This window comes from Acinonyx jubatus, chromosome X (genome assembly GCF_027475565.1).
Source record: "Acinonyx jubatus isolate Ajub_Pintada_27869175 chromosome X, VMU_Ajub_asm_v1.0, whole genome shotgun sequence".
Taxonomy (NCBI): domain Eukaryota; kingdom Metazoa; phylum Chordata; class Mammalia; order Carnivora; family Felidae; genus Acinonyx; species Acinonyx jubatus.
In genome coordinates this window covers 19498377-19525605 of record NC_069389.1, presented here as the reverse complement: position 1 = coordinate 19525605, position 27229 = coordinate 19498377, and the positions used below count along the sequence as shown (strand labels likewise).

The following is a 27229-nucleotide window of genomic DNA, read 5'->3' as shown; positions in this document are numbered from 1 at the left end:
AATGGAATGGAAATTAGTAATCAAGAAGATACAGCTGTATTCCAGGAGTAAAAATTTCTAATTTTCTAATTGGAAAGAGGAAATATCAAGAATTCCAGGGGAGCCTGGGTGGCTGGGTTGAGCACTTGACTCTTGATTTCAGTTCAGGTCATTATCCCAGGGTCGTGGAATCAAGCCCCGCATCGGGCTCTGTGCTGAGCATGGAGCCTGCTGAAGATTCTCTCTCCCTTTGCCCCCTTCCCCCACTCACGCTTTCTCGCTGTAAAAAAAGGTTGGATTCCAACTGTATTGAAAGTGGATTGACAAGACTATCATAAACCTGTCTAGACACCAAAGTACTAGCAGTCTTCAACTTTACTAAGGTCGGCTTCTAAAATTTCAACGGTAAACTAGCATTTAGAACATACTTAGCAAAGGGTTATAACTGGCAGTTGGGTTTCCACGTCCAAGTCCAAATACCCGTCACTAGTCACCTGCCATTTATGACAGAACTCCGGAGTTTCAGCCAGGAGGCTGGTAATACCTTCAATTTTAGTGATGGCCTACCTCAGGGAGCGAGGGGCTTTTTGTGTGTTGAGAGGGGATTAGCATGGAAGCCAGATGAGGCAGTCTCTTTGGTACCAGCTTCTGTAACTACACAACACATATACAGATAATTACACTACGGTCTTTGCCATAGTGGGGTGGTAAGTGGGATGATGGAAGTAGCATTGGAGTCCAGCTTTATATATGGTCGTTTGCGAAGAGCCAGCTACATACATTTAGGGATTCAATTTTTGTTAAACTATATAAGCATATTGTTACATGTAGATTTGGTACACATTGAAAACGTGAATTTAGGGGAAGTAAGGGATGAAGGGGCTGTTCTAAAGGGCTTTGTGTCGTACAGAACAGTGAGTTCTGGGGTCAACTCTCCCTACCCAGATGCTATGGAAGGTGAGTGTACATCACAACTTGTTTTTTCCTGCCACCCTCAAAGGTATAAAGAAGTGAGCCACAATAGAGTGTTAAGACCCCAGAAACTAGAATTAGCCTGTTTGGGTTCAAAATCTGATTCTACCTATGCTAGCTAGTGGCGTGACTTTGGGCAATCAATTTATCTGAACTTCACTTTCCCCAACTATAAAAATAACTCAGAGAATTGCCCTGGGGATTAAATGAGATAATGCAGCTAATCTACCTAACAGGATGCTTGACACATGGCACTTGTTACATAAATATTAGTTACTATTGTTACTAGCTGGACTCAATCTGACGTTTTTTACTTCTGAAAGATAGGGAATAAATGTGTACCTTGTGGCATCAGTGTTTTAACTTTGGACCTGACATGAATCAAAAAAAAATTTTTTTTAATGTTTATTTCTTTTTGAGAGAGAGAGCGAGCATGAGCGGGGAAGGGGCAGAGAGAGAGAGAGAGAGAGAGAGAGAGAGAGAGAGAGAGACAGAATCTGAAGCAGGCTCCAGGCTCTGAGCTGTCAGCACAGAGCCTGACTTGGGCTCAAACCCACAGACTTTGAGATCATGACCCGAGCCGAAGTCAGACACTTAACTGACTGAACCACCCAGGCACCCCATGACCTGACGTGAAGTTTTATATTCTCCAAGAAATTACTGGCGTAACACAGTATGGTAGTAAAACGGTGAGCTTTACTGAGAATTGTCGAGCATGGTAACGTGAGGAAGTATTTTTCAGTTGACCTTATCAAAATACTTCAGTTTTCCAGCTGGATCTGGAATTATCTGTTAAAAGAAAAGCAAATTATTCATTTTAAAAATGTTATTTTTTGTTGAAGTATAATTGATATAAAGTATCCTGTTATTTTCAGGTATATAACATAGGGATTTGATATTTTTATACATTATGAAATGATCCCCACAAGAGGTCTAGTTGCCATCTGTCATCACACAAAATTATTACGTTATAGACTATATTCCTTGTGCTGTACTTTTCATGTCTGTGATTTATGGATTGTATAACTGGAAGTTTGTACCACTTAATCCCCTTCATCTATTTTGCCCATCCCCCAACACAGCTCCCCTCCGGCAACTGCCAGTTTGGTCTCTATTTTTAATAGTCTGGGGTTTTGTTTGTTCATTTGTTTTGCTTTTTAAAGAGTCCACATAGAAGTGAAACCACACGGTATTGGTCTTTCTCTGACTTATTTCACTAGCATAATACCCCCTAGGACCATCTATGTTGTTGTAAATGTAAAGACTTCATTCTTTTTAATGGCTGAGTATATTCCATTGTCTTTATACACACCACATCTTCCTTATACATTCATTTCTTGATGGATACTTAAGTTGCTTTCATTTCGTGGCTATTATAAATAATGCTGCAGTGAACACAGGGGTACATACATCTCTTAAAATTGGTATTTGCAAATTACTCATTTTAAAAGCCAAAGTGCATCATTAGTAGTCTGGCATGAGTTGCCCATCTCTTCACTAAAAAAGATAAACTATGATTTTTGTGTCCCAGATTATATCATGTATAAGGAAAAACTGGATTTGTCCTAACTACTAATCTCAGCTATCCAAAAAGGCAAATAATTTGTTAATAAATTAACATCTGTACTCAAGCATCCCCCAATTTACTTATAGATCTTCTCTTGGCCACCAGGCTTTCATGACATCTTCAGGTTTGATCTAATTAAGTCAAACACATTAAGGGAGCATGGCTACAGATGTTAATGTATTTTATTAAATTTATTTTTCATGTTTTATTTTTTGTCTTTTTTGAGAGACAAAGAGAGACAGAGTGCAAGCAGGGGAGGGGAAGAGAGAGAGGGAGACACAGAATCTGAAGCAGGCTCCAGAGCTGTCCGCACAGAGCCTGATGCGGGACTTGAACCCATGAATGTGAGATCATGACCTGAGCTGAAGTCAGACACTAAACCGAATGAGCCACCCAAGCGCCCAGATGTTAATGTATTTTTAAAGTCATCTGCTGATGAAATGGGAGTATGCCACAGCCTGAAAGGCAGCAGTGTGTTCAAATGGATTTTTAATTTTTCATTTTCTTAAAAATAATTGACATAAAGAGTATGTGTATTAAATTATTAGTGTATTAAGTTAGTGTATTAGTTTCACGTGTATATCATAGTGATTCAGTATATACGTTATGAAATGTCACCACAAGTCTAGTTACCATCTGTCCCCATACACAGTTGTTACAATATTACTGACATATTCCCTATGCTGTATTTTTCATCCCCATGACTTATTTTATAACTGAAAGACTACTTCTTAATCCCCCTCATGTATTTTGTCCATCCTCCTACTGCTGTCCTCTCTGGCAGTCATTAGTTCTCTGTATCTATGAGTTTCTGTTTTTTGGTTTTTTGTTTTTGTTTTTTAGATTTTACACACACACACACACACACACACACACACACATCTCACGGTATTTGTCCTCCTCTGACTTATTTCACTAGCATAATACCCTCTAGGTCCATCCATGTTCTTGCAGATGGTAAGATTTCATTCTTATTATGACTAATGTTCCATTGTATATATACTACACATTTTGTATCTGTCAAATGGATTTCCTGGAGGTTTGGAATTGCAACCTTTGAATCTCAAACTGCAAAGTAAAAAAAAAAATACTCAAATATGACATGAAGTATTACCTTCAATAACTATTCAGTGAATGTACAAACACTCTGAAAGAAAAAAAATGTTCCCTCTTTAAAAGCATCACAGCCTTAGAAGATTAGATTTTTTTGAAATTTCCAATATAATTTGACCTCACATTAACTATGTTATTTGATAGTTACAGGTCAAGTACATCTATCTCTGTACAAAAAGTAACCTATTGTAATCAGTTTACTGTAGTTTTATACGCATTTTCTTCAGAATTTTTCTTCAGCATATAATAAATATTACCTAATTTTTCAGGCATCATTTCAAGTATTATGTGTTTGCCAATATATAACATCTCTGCATTTAAATTCAGTCTGTAAGTACTTGTAGAATAACTACTCTGTGCCAGTAGTGTGCTGGGCAGTGGGGTGTACAAGGATAAGGACATTAAAGTTCCCGCCTTTGAGGCTTGTACAACCATGTGGGGAAGATGTGTGTGTACACGACAGCTTTTGCTGCAACGCACAATATGATCACGTATGACACAGGCCGTGACTGAATGGAGGCTGAGATGGCATCAAGGAAGGCGTCAGAGTGAAGGTGGCATTTATGTGGGTCTCGAAAGACAAGAATAATTTGGAGAAGGGAGAAGCTATTCCAGGCTAAAGAGCTGAGCAAAGGCACACAGGTGTGAAAAAGCAGGGCTTATTTTGGGACACACTGAGTGGTGTCACACCGCGGGAGCACAGCGTGCGTGCGTGTGTGCACCGTAGGGAAGAGGGCCTGCGACAGGCTGCTAGATAAGAACAATGCCAAGTATGTGAAGTTGGGCCCACGAGTCCTGGAGGGCTGCTAAAAGAGTCTGCTTTAGAGAGTGACATGCTCTAGGGGGAAGAGAACCTGAGGTCAGGGCAACCCATCAGGAGGCCTGTGCGATACACAGGCGAGAACTGACGGGGACACAGGAAAAATTCATCTCTTTTCAAACTACCCCAAACTAGCTGCCACCCTCACCACAGTCACCAAAGAGGACACATTTGTCACTTCGCTGTGTTCCAATTCTCCATGGCACGTGACACCGGTGTCCCTATTTCCTTCCTTGCAGCCCACCCAATTCCTGCCACACAGGCCCTCTTTATGTTTCCTGAACATGCTAAGCTGGTTCCTGGCCTCAGGGACTTGCCCTTGCTTTTCTTTCTGCACTGCTCTATGCTTCACTCACTCTGTCTGTTCACTCACGTTTCAACTTAAATGTCATCTTTGAAGTCTTTCCTGACTACTTAATCTCCCAGGCCAGACACTACCCCATCAACTCTCATCATCGTGTTTCTCAAAGCATTTGCCATAATCTAAAATTAGCGTTAGAATGTAACTCCAAGGGTGGACTTTGGCTATGGTATTCACTAATAAATACCATCTGCCCATTGTAATAGTTTGAATAGTTGCCATACAGCAGGTGCTCCAGAAATGTCTGTTCAAAGGACGCTCGTAGAATCAGAGTAGAATTGTGGTTGTTGGGCTGGGGGTGGGGGAAATGGGGGGATGCCAACCGAAGGGTACAAGCCTTCAGTTTTAAGATAAGTTCTAAAAATGTAATACGCAACACAGTGACTATAGTTAGTAATACTGTTTTGTGTACTTGAAATTTGCTAAGAGGGTAGACCTTAAGCGTTTTCACCCCACACGAAAGAAGGTTATCTTGTGAGGTGATGGATTTGTTAATTAAGCAGACTGTGGTAACAATTTCACAATGTATGCATATATCAAATCATCACTCATACAGTTTAAATATATATAATTCTATTCGTCAAATATGTCTCAATAAAGCTGAGAATAAAAAAAGAATGCCCGAACACAGTATGTGATAACATAACTCATGGTTTTTATCACATTCTCAGAGGGTTTGTGGACCCTCTAAAACTTGATCAAGTGGATAGTCAGTATGTTTTCTGAAATGTAAAATACTCATCCTCTAATACCCTTCGTAGTTAATTTGTACTTCTTGGAAGTTCTTGCTGATCTCAGTACATGCCTGTGATTGACGGTGATGTTATTCATCACTCACTGTTGGTTTTGCTACAGGTCCAGGGGAACATGCCCCCTACTTTGAAAATCCATCCAGAAATGCTTTCTAAGGCTTCTCACGTGACACCTGTAGCTTCTGATTCATATTTCTATCTGTAAGCCTCACAATCAATAACTGTAAACTAACCTGATGACTAAAGTACCTAGTGCTCAAAGTACCTTTAATGCCTAATTTCATATCTATCCTTGAGATCCATCAGATCTGTGTAAATAAATTGTACTGTAAATAAATTTGTACTATAACATTAACTCTGATCCCCAAAGGCAATGCTGTTTTGCAAACCCATCAAAAACAGGTTCAAAATCAGTGAAATGTTACTTTACTCAATCTGAGTTAGGTTATAGAGTGAATTTCTACCTCTCATTGTCTAGGATGAATAGTACTTTTTTGTTGGTGTGCTAAAGAAGAAAGTTTTACGGATCTGTATTTTTCTTTTATCCTAAGATAATGATTTCTTCCTCCAATGCTCTAGTATTTGTCAGTTTCCTAACTATAGTTTGTATAAAACTGTTGATCTTTAGTAGATAAACATGTTATTTTAAAAAAGTTCAGACTTTTTAAAATGTGTCCAAATTTTACTTTGGCCAGAGACTACTTCAGGGATTGTCTATAAATTATATAGCCTCCCTAAATGTAAGGGTATACCTGTTTCGATCTTCCTTCAAATGATAAGGAGAGAAGCATTAGCTTCAATGTTATTTAAGCCAGATTTTCTCAAAAGTTTTTACTATAGACAGAAAGGTTTTGCTTGTGACTATTTTCTTTGCCCATAATGTGTAGGAAGAAATTCCATTTATGATCTCTAAGACCTCTGAATTTATTCTACCAGGTCTCCACTGTTCCCTTTTTTTGATGGTGTATTTCTCTGGATACTTGGCTTTAAAATTCATAGCATTAAATCACGTATTCTGCTTTCTGCAGTTTCAGCCACTCTCTCTATAGTCCAAAGAATGCCTGTACTCTTATGATTTCTATTAATATTTACTTCATTTGCAAAATCAAGATAGTTCTATTACAAGGAGAGATTACCGTAACGTTGGCATTTTTTTTTCCCCACCTATCCCCTTAACAGAAAAATGTTTGACTTACTGTGTCACTACCTGGTTTCCAACCAGCAGGACAGACTGAAAGGAACAAAAATTGGCAAAAAGATTAAAAACAGATTTCACTTCTCTTCACAACTCTTGGCTTTTGTTTTTCCAAAATGAAACTGAAAATGGAGCCTATAATAATGAGAACGTTTCTAGGCCACTGAACACCTGACTACTGTTAGCTTACCTGTTTGCACCAAGGAATTTCAGTCACGGAGTTTATAAGCAGGTAGCTCATCTATTTCCATTTTTGCCAATTTTGTCTAGTTACATGTACACTATAAGAAACCAAGTTGAGCATTCCTCTAATAAAGTTGGAAGGTTTGGGAATCTGGTGAACTGAAAGGTTGGGGCATGGTAAAAATTTCTCTGAATTTACCGAAACTTCCAATATAAGCTTCTCTTCTGTTTTCTGCAGTATTTTGTAGTGATGTCATAATGTGCTGTTTGCCAAATGAGAGTTTAAAATTACTAGGAAAGTGGGATTTCCCCTTTCTGTGAAATGCACCCTTATCCAGGCACTGAGTTACACTTTGGAAAGGAATGTGTAACATATGTTCCACTTTAGCAAAATCTGACCTTTTCTATTTAGCTAAACACGTAAACACGTGCAGTGAAAGGATAAACTTCTAGATTACTGGTGTGATACCGAATAGCTGAGGAACAAAGCTAAATCAAATCATGTAAACATGAAAATAAAACCTGTATTACTAAATACTGCCAGACAGGCACATTTTAAAGTTTACAGAAACCTAATTTGAAAAATTGCAGTAGCAGAAACTTTTCTCTTTGAGCCCATCCAAAAGGACTGTGCAGATAATGAATATTTTTGCATTTTACCCTGTAAGTAGAATATATTAGTGATATTTTGCTAAAATCACTTTAAATAATAAATGGATCTGCTCAAAATATCAGGTAATAATTTGAAAACAATCAGAAGACTTTGGAACCATCCACATTACTTTTTGAGTAAGAAACAAAATTAATCATGCCATAATCTCTCAAATGAAAAAATCAAAAGGCTAAGATGTTTAGAAGGAAAGGGTACCTTCTCCATGTTTGTCAGTGTACTGGAATGCTTGAACCAAACGCAGTGTCTCATCCACTGATCTTCCCACAGGAAGGTCATTCAGAGTAATTTGTCTTAGGATCCCTTTGTCATCAATAATGAAAAGGCCTCTGTAAGACACAAGGGTGGTACAGGTGAGGTCATTCAATCTCAATTAAGACAAGTATTAGTTCATGTGAATCCCTGTGCCATCCACACAGAAGGAAGTTATACAGAACCAATAACATGCTACCTATCTTCCTGACTGGTACAAAAAACACAGGCAAATACAGCACCCCCCTGCCCCCCACACTTACCTACTGTATAATTTGGGATTATCATTGTTAAATGGTAGCTTTAGAAATTTGTTTTTGTCTTTGAAATGGACTGTTGTATTTCCAGTCAAATCTTCACAAGTACTAGGTTTGGGATTTTACTGCACTGTAAGTGAGATTATGAAATTACATAGCAAAGTCTTCCTCTGGGTGAAGCTGTGATCCATCTTTCTTATCTCTGACTCTTTAGAACGCCTTTGTATTTCGTTTTTCAATGGTGGAAAAAGACTGAGTCACCAAAGTTACCTTTCCCTCTAAATCTCTATATGTGTGACTCACTTTAATGGCCTAGGGAATAATTGAGTAGTTTAACCTAAAAGACCTGCTGAAATGGAGTGGTGTTGCAAGAGTTAAAGCAGACTAGAGAAAAACAAAAATTTCCAAAGGACTATTGTCTTTATTTCAGTCAATATGGATTACAACCCAATACTTGGTTTAGAGAAAGATCTCAGGTTAGTAGGGCTGTTTGTGTATGAGTATTAAAAATAATAACAACTATTTTTAATAGAAATACACAGAATTATATACCTCTTACATGAAACTTTATTTCAAAATCATATTAAACATAACTAAAATGTTCCTGCTTATCCTACGATACATTCTTTTAATGAGCACCACGAAGTCTGAACTAACTATAGCTCCGTCTCCTTGGGCTAGGTCAACTTGGCCAAATGTGGGGACAAAACTATTAACTACTATTCATATGGGTGTTCTTTCGTGTAGCTACTTTTACGGTAGAAAACGGTTGTCAATGGTGATGAAGTCTATTCTGAAGTAAGTGAGCCTGAGCTGAAATTTTGAGCTTACTTCTGTAACGTACATCATACCAACACACACCACAGAGAAACAAACCTGCCCTTTCTTTGGTAGCAAATTCGAGTTCTGTTTTCTCTTTTAATTTTGCGAATTTTTATCTTATGTAGACTTTGAGACTAAGACATTTGCCATATTTGGTATAATATATACATATGTCTCTTCCTCAGAGAACAGATAGGTCATTTTTATAAAAAAATCAGAAATTAAAATGACAATATGTATCTCAATAAGAACCTCAGAAACCAAAGGTAGCAGGGCAATGCTTTCAAATGTCTTTCAATCTAGAATTCTATACCTAGTGAAATTGTTAATTAAGCACAAGAGCAGAATAAAAACATTTTCAGGCATGGAAGTCCTCAAGTATTTTACCTTCTAATGACCTTTTTAAAAATATTTTTTAATGTTTATTTATTTTAGAGAGAGAGACAGAGACAGAGTGTGAGCGGGGGAGGGGCAGAGAGAGAGGGAGACACAGAATCCGAAACAGGCTCCAGGCTCCGAGCTGTCAGCACACAGCCCGATGCAGGGCTCAAACCCATGAACTGTGAGATCATGATCTGAGCCAAAGTCAGATGCTTGATCAACTGAGCCACCCAGGCGCCGGTCCAATGACCTTTTATTAGGAAGCTATGAGGACGTGCTTCAGCAAAAAAAGAGGGATTAAATAAAGAAGTCAGGCATGGGAGCCTAAAAAGTGGGCATCCAACAGAGAAGAAGCGAAGCAAATTCCCAGGATGCTGGTGCGCAAAGCGCTACGACAGCAGCTGTGGAGCAGGTCTAGAGAGTGGTCAGTCTGAACTCAAACAGGAGGATGGAGGTTTCCAGGAAAAACAAATGACATGAAAAATGTAGTATTTAGAGTGGTTACAACTAGCTGGGAAGTTTAGGAAGAATTAGTGATAGGTATATAGAAAACTAAACGAATGAAACAAAAAAGTAGTAGTTTATTAGCCACAATAAAATAACAAAAAGTTTACTAGAAGGGAAATGTAAACCCTAGGACACTACACTTAAGAGCTTAGCAGTGAACTGGGGCGCCTGGGTGGCTCAGTCGGTTCAGCGGCCGACTTCGGCTCAGGTCATGATCTTGCGGTCCGTGAGTTCGAGCCCCGCGTCGGGCTCTGTGCTGACAGCTTGGAGCCTGGAGCCTGCCTCCGATTCTGTGTCTCCCTCTCTCTGACCCTCCCCCGTTCATGCTCTGTCTCAAAAATAAATAAACGTTAAAAAAAAAAATTTAAAAAGAGCTTAGCAGTGAACAATACTTATATAAAAAAAATAAATACTGGCTTAATCCACAATTACCACATATTACACGGAAAGATAAGTTTGGGGATGGTGTAAGAAAGTACTATTTACCATTATAAATAATGTCAAAATTGATAAATTCAGAAAAAGTACAGGAGTTGGAAGTATGGAGATAAATAGTAAAAGCAGTAGCTAAAGAATTGAAAGCAGTTTCCTCCAGAAGCAGCACTAGGAGTAGGGAGGGGATTGTTGCTTAAGACAGTCTGACTTTTGGGGTGCTTGGGTGGTTCAGTCAGTGAGCGTCTAACTTCGGCTCAGGTCATGATCTCATGATTTGTGGGTTTGAGCCTCGCATAGGGCTCTGTGCTGACAGCTCAGAGCCTGAAGCCTGCTTCAGATTCTGTGTCTCCCTCTCTCTCTGCTCTTCCCCTGCTCATGCTCTCTCTCTCTCAAAAATGAATAAACAAACAAAAAAGACAATCTGACTTTTTTTTCAAATTTTTTTTTAACATTTATTTTTGAGACAGAGAGAGACAGAGCATGAACAGGGGAGGGTCAGAGAGAGAGGGAGACACAGAATCTGAAACGGGCTCCAGGCTCTGAGCTGTCAGCACAGAGTCTGACGCAGGGCTTGAACTCACGGACCATGAAATCATGACCTGAGCTGAAGTCGGACGCTTAACCGACTGAGCCACCGGGGCGCCCCCTGACTTTTAAAAACTATGTGCATGTATTTCTTTGATGAAAATAAAAAATGTAAAAAGAAACTACAAAATAGCTAGTATTAGATAATTTTACTCGGTTAGTATTCAAAGAATTCCAAATTAAAAAAAATTATTTTGAATGTTTATTTTTGAGAGAGAGAGAGCTAGTGAGTGAGCGAGCAGGAGCCGGGGAGGGGTAGAGAGAGAGAGACACACACACAGAATCTGAAGCAGGCTCCAGGCTTCGAGCTGTCAGCACAGAGCCCGACACGGGGCTCGAATTCACGAACTGTAAGATCATCACCTGAACTGAAGTCGGACACTCAACCGACTGAGCCACCCAGGCGTCCCTAAATAATTCCAAATTTTAAAACAGCTTCAATCTTTTTAGTGGCATTTTAGTTTCTGTGAATTAACTTAGTAATAAACTATGAAAGGAGAAAATATTAAAGACTTGGCGAGTAGAAAAAAAGAAACTATTGGTAGTGACACATGATATAATATGAAGGAACCTTGGAAACATTGTGCTAAGTGAAAGAGGATAGTCATAAAAAAGCACACAGTGTAGGATTCCATTTATATGAAATGTCCAGAATAGGCAACCATAGAGACATGAAGTAGGTAAGTGGTTGGCTGCCCAGGGCCAGGGTGGGGGGACTGGGGAAAGGGAGAATAACTGCTAAGGGGTGTGGGGTTTCTTTTTAGAGTAATGAAAATGTTCTAAAATTGCCTGTAGTGATGGCTGCACAACTCTCTGGGTCGACTGGAAACCCCGGAATAGTATGCTTTAAATGGGTGAGTTGTGTGTGAATTACATCTCCATAAAGCTGTTATAAAAAACAGAGGATTATAAAATACTGACATCTTCACATAAACATTTTAAAAAAGAAACTATTCTCACTGCAATGCAAATTGACACTATAATTATAACAAAATCACAGCTGTTCTAAAGTTGCCCTTTTTTCAAAGACTTACAGTGGTGTTTTCTTAATTTTTCCCACTCCTCAAGGCACGAGCCTGCTAAATACTATGATACTTGTATTTGGAAAAACCATTACTGGCATCATTTTAGAAATAGAAAAGAGGAGAAAGAAACAGATAAGGAGTTTGGGTACTGGGGTTCGAGTGTGGGCTCTGCCATTAATTATTTAACTTTGGCTAAGTTCATAGAATTCTATGAATCTGTTTATCTGTGAAATGACAGAGCTTCCAGCTCTAACAGTCTATGATAACTCACAGAGTTTAAGTAGGGCACTCACCAATTATTTTAAAACACTACAGGGGCGCCTGAGTGGCGCAGTGGGTTAAGCGTCCGACTTCAGCCAGGTCACGATCTCGCGGTCCGTGAGTTCGAGCCCCGCGTTGGGCTCTGGGCTGATGGCTCAGAGCCTGGAGCCTGTTTCCGATTCTGTGTCTCCCTCTCTCTCTGCCCCACCCCCGTTCATGCTCTGTCTCTCTCTGTCCCAAAAATAAATAAACGTTGAAAAAAAAAAAATAAAACACTACAACATTTTTGCAAATAGAGCAAATGATACTTCTTGCCTTGCATCTTCTAACTCCATTTTAAGGAGGATTACAAATATATTTGGATTTGTCCTAATATAAAACCACTGAAAGGTACCTAAGAGTATGGCCTGAGTCCTCCAGATATACGCCATAGTCCTTTGAGATTTGATGATTCAGATCTGAAAGAAGTGGAATCTTTATTGGCCCAAGTCCTCCTTGTCTTCGAGGGGTATTAATCCTGTAACAAACAGAACAGTTACCTCTCAGAGCTAAGCAAATGGCATGTATCCAAACAGCACTCTTTCTCTGCAGACACATACAAATGAATGAACGCACAACACACACATTCTTTCTCTAATGAAAACAGGCTAATATACATTCTATTTTTTGCCTTTACTCCCCAGTTAATATGTTCATTTCTTTTAAACACTAAATATGGAGATACATATCACATTTTTAATGTGTTGACACAGTGTTTTTTATTTATCTATATTTGTAGACATTTAAACTGTTTCAGTTTTTCTTTTGCTTTTATAAACACTGCCGGAAACATTTCTGTATTCTCAGCTTTGTACACCTGTCTGATTAATTCCTAGAAGAGGAACTGATGGATCAAAGGATATACACTGTCCTAAGTATAACCTTAGAATTGTGATCACAAGACAAAACCTTGAGAAGAACAATAAAACTAGATAATATTTTAATATTCTTAGACACAAAGAAATGCAAAGTCCATTTAAAGCAGCAAAGTAAGTTAGTTACAAAGTCAGACACATCAACCTTCAGATTTAGGTATTCTTTTTTAAGTATTCTTTTGAAACCAGGGAAAGTCAGCTGGTGTCCCAATGGGAAGGCACTGACATAGCAGCTGGAAAACAGGGAAATACTGCTTCAGATGTCTGCAGCCCCAGTTCCGATACCCAAGTAGAAATTTCTGGTTGATATGAATCCTATCCAGCTGAGACTGCATCCCCCCAAATTCCTTGAGAAACCAATGCCAAATTATTTGGGATGACATAAGTTTTTCCTTAGTGGATTTGTGTTGGAACCTACAAAGATTTAGAATTACTACAGAAGTGACAAAGCAAATTAAACCCATGGTTTTCGCTTTGTGATTCCTATTGAAAATGTGTAATGTGAAATTTTATTCAGTTTATAAATTGTAAAGAAACATTTAAAATATTTTTTTCAATGTTTGTTTATTTTTGAGAGAGAGAGAGAGAGCAAGAAGGGGTGGGGCAGAGAGAGAGGGAGACACAGAATCTGAAGCAGGCTCCAGGCTCTAAGCTGTCAGCACAGAGCCTGACGTGGGGCTCGAACTCATGGACCGTGAGATCATGACCTGAGCTGAAGTAGGACACTTAACTGACTGAGTCACCCAGGTGCCCCAAGAAACATTTTAGGTAGTAAAAAATAGTAAAGAAACATTTTAAAAGGATCTAAAATATATTTGCAAGAATTATTACTTAAGTTTTGGAAGTTTTATCTCAAAGTTGAGATAAAGGAAATAAAATATATTAAATATGTAACTGCATTTAAAAATACTTGAGATAAAGGAAATAAAATATATTAAATATGTAACTGCATTTAAAAATACTTGAGGTAATTACTTAAGAAAATATAAATTGTAGCTCCTGCACCAATTAATATTTTAGTTATATATGTGTATATATAATTATAAATACAGAAAAAGATGTTTTGAATTTTTCACCTTAATGAATTGAATATTAACTTTTAAAACCAAAAATATTTCTGTACCATCTTTATTGTGCATAAAATTTTGTGCACAGAATTTTGGATATGCAAAATTCACATAAACACACACATTTCAGCTTGTAAAACATACTGCCTAATTGCTCTCCAGAAATGCTAAACCTACTGTGTGTGTGGGAAAAGAATGACACCTTTGTCATCACTGGATGAAATTTTTCAGTATTTGAAATCTTGGCCAATCAGGGAAAAAAATGGCATCTCTTGTCATTTTAATTTACAATTCTTTGCAATTAATTAGGTGAAACACCTTTTCACATTTAATGAATTAAAAAATTATTTACAAAATCAAGAAAATCATTGCTTCTTGAAAAATAATTATAAAAACTATTTTGAGTTTGACTTAGTATTAGACAACTATATAAGAGAAAAATGGAATTATAAGGAATTTTTTTCTTCCAGTTTAAGGCTACCCAGTTTGTCATAATAAAGTAATCATACATTTCAGTGGTTTCTGCTGAAACCATTGGATATCTGCTGAAACCATATGGATATTATGTCTTTTGCACTGAACTTTTTTATTTAAAGAAAAAAAATTTTTAATGTTTATTTATTTTTCAGAGAGAGAGAGCGTGAGTGGAGGAGGGGAAGAGAGAGACGGGGAGACACAGAATCTGAAGCAGGCTCCAAGCTCTGTGCTGTCAGCACAGAGTCCGACGTGGGGCTCCAAGTCACAAACTATGAGATCATGACCTGAGTGGAAGTTGGACGCTTAACCGACTGAGCCACCCAGGTGCCCCTGCAATGAACTTTTTTTTTCCACTCTGGAAATGTCCTATGAAATCTGTAAGCACTTTTACCATAACTTCATTGAACTAGCAGCTCTCAGATAATTCTACTTCCAAACTGATAACTATATTCCTGTCACATTAAGAGTTGTCTGCCCATAATTTAAATCCATTCCTTTTCCTACAAATCTAAGTGTAAGATACTGACCAGGCCAAATGGGTAAACTGTGAATCGACAGAGCATGCTACGACTTCAGCGTTGATAGATCTGAATTCTTCAATTCTGTCACCAAAGGCGATGATTTCAGTTGGACACACAAAAGTGCTGAAAGTTAAAAAAAAATATACATCGGTATTCTCAAAATACGCATGTACCTAAAGTTTCAAATGACTTAGTTGTTATATACACCTTTAGCATATAAAAACACATATTAAGAACAACTTCAGGGGTGCTTGGCTGGCTCTGTTGGTAGAGCACGCAACTCTGAATGTCACAGTTGTGAGTTCGAACCCCACATTGGGTGGAGAGATTACTTAAAAAAATAAATCTTACAAAAACCAATTTTTATATATGAACACTGTCAAGATGCAGCTGTCTAAAAGACTGTCATTTGATCACATATCATTTAATTAAGAAAAGTATATTGCAGAGTTCCCAATTACATCTCAATGAACTGTATTTTTATAACCTAATGGATCGGTGGTCAACCAATATCCCCTTCTCCCTTACGGCAGCACCTCCTCTCCCTTCATTTGCTTTTATTTAATAATGATTTATATAGTGCCTTATAGCTTTCAAAGATGTATACAAATTTTACATCATTCCCTTTTTTAAATATTTCTATACCACCCCTATGAGCTAGATGCATGATGTTTATTTTAGAGATGAGGAAATCTCTTCCATCCCCCTCCCTTTCTTGATAAGGTCCTCTTCTACCCTGTCTCCCCATCCTGTTGTCAGAAGGGCATGTTTAGAGAATATTACCTCAGGGTATTATTTTCCAAACCATGGTAGGGAATACTGAAGCCAATTTACTGAGTTCTAACTAACATTTTAAAAAAGTGGAATAGAAAATACGAGAATACATTATATACAGTAAGGGTGTTATGAAACATATGTATGTACAAGTGCATATATATGTGTGTTCAGGAGTGATATTAAAAATACTTAATAACCTTAACTCAAAGTTGGCTTTAGCTCTGGAGGTTTCTTGAAGGGACCAGGTGGGAGGGGACTGGGAAAGTGGCTATTTACCATCTGGTATGGAAGTGTTTCAGTACTGTAATGAGCATGGCTGTACTGGTGCTTACAGACTGAATGTTACCCTGTATGTACATGGAGTGTATTGGGCGGCAATGAAAACTGTATTTCATACTGTGTGTCGTGGTCAAGAAAGTTAGAAGAACACAGACTTAGGGGACAAATTCCTACCACAGCCCAAAGCAGGCTTTTCAAATGTTTCAGTTGTTCAAACGTAGAACTGCCACATGCAAAGCAGACAGTTCTAATGTAGATGTTATCTCTGGAAACCTAGGCTAAGATATATATATTTTTTAAATTTTTTATTTTTGAGAGAGAGAAGCACAAGTGGGGGAGGGGCAGAGAGAGAGGGAGACACAGAATCCGAAGTAGGCTCTCTGACAGCTCAGAGCCTGACGCAGAGCTTGAACCCACAAACCGTGAGATCACGACCTGAGCTAAAGTTGGATGATTAACTGACTGAGCCACCCAGGCACCCTGATATGTATTGTTTTGAAAGTATTTATTTATTTAGAGACAAGAGACAGCACGAGCAGGGAAGGGGCAGAGAGAGGGAGAGAGAGAATCCCAAGCAGGCTCTGCACTGTGCAGAGCCTGACGGAGGGCTCGAACCCATGAACTATGAGATCATGACCTGAGCCGAAACCAAGAGTTGGATGGTCAACTGACTGAGCCACCCAGGCGCTCCTATGACATGTATTTTTAACATATTCCAAAAGGTAGGTACGGTCAGCCCCTGCTTTCCTTCCTATTATTCAAAGAAATGCTATGTAGAGACACATTTATTCAACTTCTTAGTGAAGACAGAGAAAAAGTTCTGACTGAAAACTGAAGGGTTACGTATATGACTTCTGTGCTTGCAGATTGTGGCAAATGCCCGAGAATTCTTCCTTTCTAACCAGGCCCAATCTGGCATTACATAGAAACAGAAAAAAGTGATCTTAGCTCTTTGCCCCAGAAGGCCATTGGTAACATCATGTTCTATATGTCTTATTCATTATGGGGTTTTAAGTAACACTGGCAGAAACAGAGGATATTTGTCTGCTATGTTAGACTAATTTCAAAATTCACGTGTAGCGTCATATATATTCAACAGACGTGTTAACTTATTCATTTTAGAACATGAATTTAGTAGGCCTATCATTTTTATATATTAAAATTTCTACTTCTGGCTTCTATTAGAAATTAAGTTACATCATACATTGTAGCTAGTCAGGCCACAATACAAATTGATTAGAAAGAAGCAAGTTCTTACTAATTTAAAAGATTATGTATTATCCAGATTTATGACTTGTTTTATTCTCAATGTACTAATTTTCCTTAGAATTTTTCCTATTTGGATTACAGAAAGGGTCAGCAAACTTCAGTCAACAGGCCAAATCCAGCTTATCTTATTTTTTGTAAATAAACTTTCAATAGAAGACAATATTCATTCATTTATATGTAGTCAATGGCTGTTTTTTGTGCTACAATGACAAAGCTGAGTAGTTGCAATAGAGATCACAAGACTAAAATATTTTCTACGTGGCCCAATATAGAAAAAGTTTGCCGACCTGTGGCCTAGGGACCACCTATAGAGATGAGCTGAAATACATCCTCCCTGTAAGATTAAGGTTTTATTTATATAGTTCTAGATTAGTCCTAATGGAAAAAATACCTTAATATACAGTGGCAAAGACAGAAGAAACTTCTACTTTTTGTAACCAAAAAATATATTCAAACAGGAAAAAGATAAACTCAAGACAACTCTCTTTTTGGTATCTTCACTTTCATGGAATTTGAAAAACACTCCAGATAAAATTATATCATTGATAAGACTATAGCTGTAAAGAGTATTTGAGTCAACTTTCTATCTAAAAAGTACTCAATGTCAGAGTTAAAGAGAAAATTCCCCCAATAACCATAATTTATATTAGTAGGCATTATTCCTCAGGCATATGCAGTATTTTCAGGAAAATATTCAAATCACAGGAAAGCAGTATACACAGCAAAGAATAAATATTATAAAATCATAGTTAAATGGCATCAGTATTGTAAAGGGCTAATTTTCTAGTTAACAGAGATACATTAAACAGACTTGTGGCATAAGTCTATTAATTGCTTTCTAAAATATTCATTTTCTTGCCTTAGCAAGAAGCTTTCCTTTCTTTAATGATTACGTTACGATAACACAATCATGTAGATTTAAGTATAACGTATTGGGGTTAGTGGGTTATGGGTCTGAAATACATGGCAGATGTTACCTTCTTGAAAAAAATTCATCTTGGCTTGCCTTTTAAGAACCAAGAGCTAAATTAAATAATTTCTATTTGATGTTCTCGAATAATGATTGATAATGACTGACGTTTTACTACTTGTACCTGTATTACTTACAAATCAAGGGGGTAGAAGAAAAAAACCAGGTATTTCCCATGATAGTCAGTTAACTTGAGCTCCTTGAACTCTCCATTTATCACAGCTGTTCCTTCCCAATAAGGCGCTGGCTTGGAAACTAAGAAAGAAAAATATATGAAGTTCTAGAACAATGAGAAAATCGGTGAGAGGACAGAAAGACATCTTCAGGAAATTACTAAAAATCAAGGATTCTAAACCTTTGGACCTCTTTAGCAGTCTGGTGAAGCTTATGGACTTTTTCTAAGAACAGTGTTATTGAATGCATAAAACAAAATATATAGAATTACAAAGGAAACTAATTACATTGAAATGTAATGATGAAAATAATAAAAAGCAAATTGGTGATATAGTAATGCATGTACCCTTTTATTAACACTTTAAAACTGCAAGATCTAGCAGTGGTCTCATAACTGTCCAAGATAATGATGAGCGTAAATTTTGTTTCAGGATACCTGCAATGATGCGGCAGAAGAACATCTGTGATTCTCTTGGCAACAGGTATAAGCAAGTACTGCTAAAGCTAATATGATTTGTTGCTGATGTTTATAATGGAAGGAAATGCTAAATTTCAGTTGGAGGTTAGTGAAACTAAAGACTTTGTTTTTCTTTTTTTTAATCTTTATTTTTCAGAGAGAGAGAGAGAGAGGGAGAGAGGGAGAGAGGGAGGGAGAGGGAGGGAGAGGGAGGGGGGGAGAGAGAGAGAGAGATTGAGAGAGAGAGAGAGAGAACGCACAAACGGTGGAGGGGCAGAGAGGGCCAGAGAGAATCCCAAGCAGGCTCTGTGCTGGAGCCTGACACGGGGCTCCTTCTCACTAACTGTGAGACCACGACCTGAGCCGAAATCGAGAGTCATATGCCTAAGTGACTGAGCCACAAGACTTTGTCTTTCTATTTATGCTCACAGACCCCATATATTCCATCCCTGCACTAAACCCTACTGGATGCTTCACTATATAGCCCCTCCAAGTTTATAATTAGATTATCCTTTTTCTAATGGTAGTCTTTTAGATGTACTCATGTAAATGTTTGTCCAGTTTCTCACATACACACAGAAGACCTGCTGCCACACTCTGCAAATATGTCAGGTGAGAAGTGTAAAATCCCAGACCATGGGATTATTTTCCCAGGGGGCTCTGAAACAGGAGACACCCCTTAAAAGTTTCAACTGACCTGACAGAAACTGAACAGTCTGTGCTGCTCTCTTGTAAGGGCATGCTGTAATTCTAGCCAACATGACGTACCTTCATCTTCTGTTAACACGTTCACAGGGCGCTTAAACTTTCATAACCATTACATACACTGAAGTCAATACTTGCTTCCAAGTTTGACTATAAGGTTCCTAGAAAGTAAGGCTTAACAATAGTCAGCACTTTTGATCACTCTGAAAATAGAGACAAACTTAAGATGAATTTCTCTGCAAAGTTAATATATAACACATGATGATTTATCTTGAGCCAGCAGCCTACCTCATATAGATATCCTGATCTAATTCGGTAAAGGCCAGAAGGGAGAAGTGGATAGGAGAAGGAAAAGTGGATAGGAGAAGGAGAAGGATAGGGAAAACCAAATTTGAAAAATAATTTTTTTCTGAAAATTCTGATCTTGGAAATTTTGGGGTTTTGACTCAAGAACTGCAGTGTTCTAATAGTTTTTTTTGATGGCATCTTTAGGGTTTTGTATATGTAGTATCATGCCATCTCCAAATAGGGAAAGTTCTGTTCAAAAGAAAAAAACTCATCAATTTCTAGGGCAAAAAGACTGCAATTACTTTATTAAGATCTATAAATGGAATTCCCAAAGCAACCCCTTGTATTTGTTAAAAAACAAAAATTGTCCGGAATATAAATGGCAGAGTTAACAAAGAATCTGGCAAGTGCAGAGCAGTAAAGAAGAACGTTTAAATTCCTTCTTCCCATATCCCCCATCAATTTAACTACTGTCAACATTTTGATGTGTTTTTTTCCATTCTTTTTTAAACACACAAATTTGGATCATGTTGCACCTGATTTTAAAAAGGGACCAGCAATGAGAACTGAGTAATATATGGAAAGTGTTGAATCACGGTATTGTACACCGAAAACATATAACTCTGTATGTTAACTACACTGGAATTAAAATTAAAAAGGGAGGGAATAGTAAGTCATGAAAGGCTTTTCATGTTACTGAAATTAATTCAAAATTATTTAAAATTTAATGGCTCTATAATATTCTTTTATGAGTAAAAGTCCTCATAGCTTTAATTCTAGATAAGCCTACATGTGACACGGAAATGTGGCAAACATCTAAACTTTGAAAAAGTAAATCTACTTAAAGGGAAAGAGAAATCTATTATTACCATTTATTTGCTTCTATAAGCAGACCTTGATGGGATTTGTTTCTTATGGGAAATTTATGTAATGCCAGTAAATACTTAACTGACTGACATATTTCAAAATATCTTCCCAAACCAAGTAAAAGCAACAGGACTTGTAAATACTTTGATTTTTAAAAGTGCAAGACTGGCTTTTTAAAAATGAAAATCTAAAAGTACCTTTGTTAACTTTCAGTAGGAAAGAACTGCAAATGTGTAAGAAGGCAAAATAGTTTTTCTCACTTCTCACTCCCACTCCATCCTAAGTCAAAACAACATCCCGTTTTACACTGGGGATTCGTAATCGTGAAGCTTTACTTTTGTCACTGAATACAGGCATGAAACAGACTGTAACGGAACCAAATATACATCTACAGAATTGCCAAGTGATCCATAGTAAAAACTGGTTATTTAAAAGCAAGCCATAGTCTTTATCCTTTAACTCCTGGCCACTTCTTTTTGGCCAGTCTTAACATCCAGATGCAGCAGGCCACAACTTTCTCAGTATCTATTTAGTCTGACGTGTCCTTCCTGAAAGTGGTCATTAGTTGTGTACACTGGACAGAAATACAAATAATCAAAAGCCAAACTGGCAGGACACAAATTTGCCACGTGGTTTATCATCAACCCAAATGCATTACTTCCAACCTCGGTTTTTCCGTTTTCCTACAAAGAGCCTCCAAAGTACACCCTGTAACAAGCTCTTCATTTCTGAGAAACAAAGAATACCCATTACCTATACAGGTTTTGGGGAAGGTGGGTTTTAATATCCTTTATAAGATGCAATAACAGAAGAAGAAAGAAAAAGGAAAGTTTTGCCCTCCTGAGCATTTTGGTTAGTCACTTTTCTGTTTAAACTTTCTGCGAACCATTATTCAACTTCTCAATATATTCTTCCCTGAAATAGTGCTTGAAAATAGACACGATGTGCTACTGGCACTTTTCGATGTTTGAGGAAGCGTTTCAGTTTGCACAACATCCTGATGCCTACAAACTCGGCACCCCTCCTTCCCTCATCTGCGGCTTTGGGGTAACCACCACTTCTTCCAAAATCTGATTCGGGGAACCCCTCTCCGTCCCCCCCCCCCCCCAGGGAGGCAGGCCCGCCGGGGGACCTAAGGCCACCTAGAGGGTGCCGCCCAAGCCAGGCCCCCAGGTGGCAACCGAAACACGGGTGCACGTGTCTCCAGGCCCTCTCCACCTCCCGCTTTCCTGTGCCACCCGTTACCCTCCCTCTTGGCGGGGCACCACCTACTCTTGGCTTTGCTGAGGTGCAGGGAGTGATCAGCGGCCGAAACCCGGGACGTCTCCCCTGGGTACACTTGTCCACCCGCGTAGAAGTGACACTCTTCTTCGCGGGTTCGGGGCCTCTCCTCTGCCTCCCAGGCCCGCAGAGCTCCGGCTGGCAGCAAGAAGAACAGCAGGGGCAGCATGAGCAGTCTTCGGCTCCGGCCAGAGGCCGGAGTGGTCGTGGCTAGCGGCGGCGGCAGCGCCTCCATGACCACGCGAGCGCAAACACACGTCCCTAGGCTCGAGCGCGACTTATCCCGCCGCCAGGCGCCGGACGCCCGCGTGAGTCGGGGCGCGGCCTCGCGAGACCTGCTCCGCCCCTCCCGCCCCCCTGCACCCGCCCTATTCCCCGCTCCCCCACCCCCCGCCCCCCGCCACGTGGGCTCCAGCCCCGCCTGCTCGCCCCCAGCTGGCGTTTGCGCTTGCGCCCCAGGGCGGGCCGGAGCGGGAGCTTACTTAGCCCAACTCTGGGAACCAAGGCCGCTCGGAGGCGTCGTGCGTGAGGGTCCTGAAGCGCCACTGCCCCCCTCCGCCGCGGTACAGTTTTCTGTATCCTTCCACGCCCATCTCTTTCACAGAGCCTCACCGTCACACACCACCCTAAAGTGAAACTAACCTATCTGCCTTTGAATGGCTCGCATTTTATACTTCGAAGTTACTTGGTCTTCCCTTGAAGTGATGGGTTTGTGAAAAGTGCCATGACTATCCACTCTAGCTGCAGCACTTTTAAGTCCCCAGAAAACTTGGAGAAGAGAGATCTAGCCTTTTACCCTTCTCAAGCAGGAAAGGGCAAACCGGAGGTTTGGTGACTTAAAGTTGTCTCAAAGGTGTTTTGTTTTGTTTTTAAATTAAGACTTGAAAAGTTCCCAGAAAAGCAGACTTTTCTCCCAGCACAGTGTTGTTCCGTCTTCTGATAATTACCCCATCATATTACAGGAGGATCCCGTCTATTTTCCTGCGAGCTCTTGGCATCTTTCTGAAACCCGCAGAAGTCACCGTGTTTTGCCTCTGTTACACTGTCAAGCTCCCTGGGGTTGAAATCGATGTTTAATTCATCTTTTGTTTCCCAAGGCACCTGGCACTCTGCGACCATTTGCTATTGTAAGCGCTTGATTTTCTAAATGACCCCTAATGTTCCCAACAGTCTTAGTTTTCAGATGCTTTGGCATATTATAGCTGCTACTTGTGACAGTCCTTTGAGGCAGATAGGAAACCTAATTTTTCCAAACTCAAGCCTTACCCCCAGTCCAGCCTATTATATACCTCGGAAGAGTTTGAGTTTGATGGGAATAGGGCTAAAGGTTCCTGGCATCCTACTCCCTCCGCTGCTCCTTCAGGCCCCCAGTCCCTTCCCCTGCCCCTGTCCGCCCCTCCCCTTCTCCCGCCCCCCCCCCCCCCCCCCCCCCCGCACTCCCGCGGGTGTTTGCGCTTGTGCTCTGGGGCAGGCCTCGGCTGCCACGTGGTGCCCAACTCCAGGAAGACTGCTTTGTGGCGTCCATGGTGAGTGGTCTCCCGTCTTCCTGCCCTCCTTCCCGCCTGGCTTCAGCATTGCTCATCCATGCAGGCCCAGGTCTTCGGAGAGCTTCGCTGGAGATGGTCTCCCCCCATTGGTGAGCTGGTGACTGGTCTTCTGCAGCCAGCGCTGTTTTAGATCCTCATCCTTTGGCACCCACCTAACCCACAAAGCTTCGCTACCGCGCGCCATCCTGTCTCCTCATCAAAAGCTGAAATGAACCATTCTGCTTTGGAATGGCTTGCATTTTATACCTTTAACAGACATTTACTTTCCTTTTCCTTGGAGTGAGCTGGGTGAATAGTGATCACCCCCCTCTCCTGTTGTATCCCTTTTAAGTCCTGGGAAAACTTGAAGAAAGGTCTAACCTGAAAAGCAGTATCTCGAGACTATTTATTCTTTTCCAGTGGGAAAGGCACTCTTTCAGCAGGAAGGGCACAGAGGTGACTTAAGCTTGTCTCAAGGTGTGTATAATTTTTAAAAATTAAGACTTTGTAAGTTCCCAGAGAACCCTTTCTCCCAGCACAGCGTTGTTCCATCCTCTGACAATTAACCCCATCACTCACCCATTTGCTAGGATGGTAAGTGAGAACTGGGGGGAGGAGACATGAGGTATACCAGAAAGACAGGGGCCACTGGCAGCCCTTATGCCCCCTGTGAGTCCTGTCTTCCTGTGAACTCTTGTCATCCTTCTGAATCTCACAGAAGCCATCCTAACAGTTTGTCTTTCCTCTCCTAGACTGTCAGCTCCCTGGAGTTGAAATTGATGACGAATTCATCTGTTTCCCAAGGCACCTGGCACTCTTGTGAGCACTTGACTTACTAGTATGTGTGCTGCCAAAGTGAGCACAGCACTTGATTTTCTAAATGACACCTACTATTCCTAACTGCCTTGGTTTCCAGTTACTTTCACATATTATATCTTTGCTCCTCGTGACAACCCTTTGAGGCAGATAGAAAACCTTCCCTTTCAGACTCCTCTCTCACCCCAGTCCTGCCCATTGTATGCTTTGGTTTTTGTTTCCCAACACCCCTTTCCTGTGGGCAAAGGAGGAAAATATGAAGCCACCTCCCTTTTCTGAGGTGGGGGTCTGGGGAAGCTTGTCCTTACCCATGACGTTGTCTGGCAAGTCTTGACTTTCGGACGGCCCATGGGCAGGAGTCCTTTGACGAGGTTGCTCTCCTTGTTCCCATTCTCCTTCCCTGACCTCCTGTTCCACGTGGAAGGGGAGTGGGGCCCGAGGGGTTCGGGACTGATTCCCAGGGATTCGGCTCAGGCCTATGCCCCGAGGTCGGCTTCGGTGATCCATGTTGACTGCTAATCAGCCAACAAGCCTCAGAGAATTCTAGGCCCTAGGTTGGGCCTCTTAGTTTGAGAACTGGGAGAGGAAACTTGAGTGTTATGCCCTGGCACCTCTGCTCTGGGCTGAGCTGAGGTGCCCCAGTTGACAGCAGGGGCTGCCCACCAAGTGGGCCCCAGCGAACCTCCTGCCCACTGGAGAGAGTGGCCAGGTTGGCCAGCTCTCAGGCACCAGCTGTGCTCCTCTTAGTTTCACTGGAATCCCTTGGCAACTGGCATTCTGGGTGTCTCTTGCCCTGTCCAATGATGTTTCCTGCCTGCCTGCCTCTTGTAGGCAGACACTATGCTGTCACAGTGGCAGTCACAAAGGAGCTGGAGGTGGGGGCCTTGCCCCCAAGGCACTGACCATCCAGCTGGAGTCAACTGTCCAGATTAATAAGACAAAACCCATCAGGCACAGAGGGGGTGGTTCTCTATATAGAATGCATCTCAGAAACACCTGGGGAGCTTAAAAACATTCAACTGTACTGACCAAGCCCTAGAAATGTTTATTTAAGAGGTCCTTTGTGTGTGGGGGGGTCCAAGTCATCTAGGGTTTCACAGGTTGCGTGTCTGGTTAAGAACCACCATTGATGGAGGGCAAGGGCACAGATTGTGGAGTGAGCCGAGTCTAGGTTCCTGTCGGAACTCTGCCACCTATTGGCCTTGTGGCCTTGGGAAATGTATGTAACCTCTCTGAGCCTGAGTTTCATCTGCAGATGGGAGGCATTAATACCTTTCTCATGTTGTGAAACTGCTATGCTATGAGTTTTATGATATAAATGTAAAACCTGATTAGGAATGTGGGCTAGACTTAGGACTCACTTCTTATGGATATGACAGGAGGAATGCTTTGTGATTTCTTAGGCTCAGTCATAAAGAGGATAGTTTCAGTCCTGTGCTTAGATTGCTCATTCTAGTGGAAGACTTTTTGTCCAAATTATTTTTGAGATAAAATTCATAAAACATGTAATTTATCATTTTAAAATGTGTAATTCAGTGGTTGTTAGTATAGCCATCATGTTGTGCTCTGTGCTCACCACTATTTCCCATTGGATGCTCTTTCCTGCTTTGTCAATGATTAATTGGCCATACATTTGTGGGTCCAGTTCTGGGGCCTCTATTCTATTCCATCGGTCTATGTGTCTGTTTTTTTGCCAATACCATACTTCTTTTTAAAATTTTTTTTAAATGTTTATTTATTTTTGACAGAGAGAGAGAGAGAGAGAGAGAGAGAGAGAGAGAGAGAGAGAGAGAGAGAGGGGGACAGAGCATGAGTGGGGGAGGGGCAGAGAGAGAGGGAGACACAGAATCCAAAGCAGGCTCCAGTCTCTGAGCTGTCAGCACAGAGCCCGACACGGGGCTTGAACTCACAGACCGTGAGATCATGACCTGAGCCGAAGTCGGATGCTCAACTGACTGAGCCACCCGGGCACCCCGTACTGTCTTGATGATTACAGCTTTGTAGTAGGGCTCACCACTATTTAATTCCAGAACATTTCCATCACCCCCCAAAAGAAACTTTAAGCTCTTAGCAGTCAATTACTCCCTTCCCTCTAGCCCCTGGTGATGACTAATCTGCTTCTGCTCTTTACAGATTTGCCTGTTCTGGACATTTCTTATTCATATAAATAGAATCTTACAATATGTGTCCCTTTGCTTCTGGCTTCTTTCGCTTAAGTATAATGTTTTCAAGGTTGATCTGTGTTGTAGCATATATTGGTACCTCATTCCTTTTTTCTTGTGGTAAAATATACATAACAATACCATTTTAACCATTTTTTAGTGTATAGTTCAGTGACAGTAAGTACATTCACATTGTTATGCATTCGTCAGTAGCCTTCAGATTTTTTCATCTTCCCAAATTGAAACTATACTGATTAAACAATAAGTCTCCATTCTCTCCTCCCTTCAGGCCCTGGAAACCACCATTCTACTTTTGGTCTCTGAATTTGACTATTCCAGGTGCCTCATATAAGTAGAATCACATAATATTTATCTTTTTGTGTGTGGCTTCTTAAGCTTTGTGGGGAAATAGGTTCTACTTACATAAACAGTTTAGAAAAAAAGCTTAGGGCGGAAAGCCGCCACCACTGGGCGAAAGTGCCCGAGGTTAGCTAGTGAGATATTGTAATGGGATCACGAGTACTTTCCATATGATGCCAATA

At 40.3% G+C, this 27229-nt stretch overlaps 1 protein-coding gene and 1 long non-coding RNA gene across 4 annotated transcripts in view; one reads left to right on the top strand and one right to left on the bottom strand.

Moving 5' to 3' along the window:
• Positions 1 to 1627: 1627 nt before the first annotated feature.
• PRDX4 (peroxiredoxin 4) lies at positions 1628 to 25250 on the bottom strand. Of its 3 annotated transcripts, XM_053202175.1 has the most exons (9): positions 24834 to 25250; positions 22175 to 22321; positions 18549 to 18666; positions 15123 to 15239; positions 12532 to 12654; positions 7811 to 7941; positions 6761 to 6795; positions 2603 to 2649; positions 1628 to 1740 (listed from the first exon to the last, which is right to left on the bottom strand). In XM_053202175.1, exons 1-9 carry the CDS (start codon positions 25030 to 25032, stop codon positions 1737 to 1739), a joined length of 921 nt encoding a protein of 306 aa, XP_053058150.1. In that variant the 5' UTR covers positions 25033 to 25250; the 3' UTR covers positions 1628 to 1736. The 3 variants fall into 3 exon arrangements, with proteins under 3 accessions (XP_053058150.1, XP_053058149.1, XP_026910307.1); XM_053202174.1 differs by lacking the exon at positions 2603 to 2649 and having other exon boundaries at positions 24834 to 25247; XM_027054506.2 differs by lacking the exons at positions 2603 to 2649; positions 24834 to 25250 and having other exon boundaries at positions 22175 to 22500.
• Positions 1736 to 27229, top strand: part of LOC128311570 (uncharacterized) — a 31199-nt gene continuing 5705 nt past the window's right edge. Inside the window, exons 1-4 of the long non-coding RNA XR_008290049.1 lie at positions 1736 to 2964; positions 14752 to 14972; positions 19017 to 19147; positions 23146 to 23310. This is a non-coding gene — a long non-coding RNA (uncharacterized LOC128311570). The remainder of the gene's footprint in view (positions 2965 to 14751; positions 14973 to 19016; positions 19148 to 23145; positions 23311 to 27229) is intronic.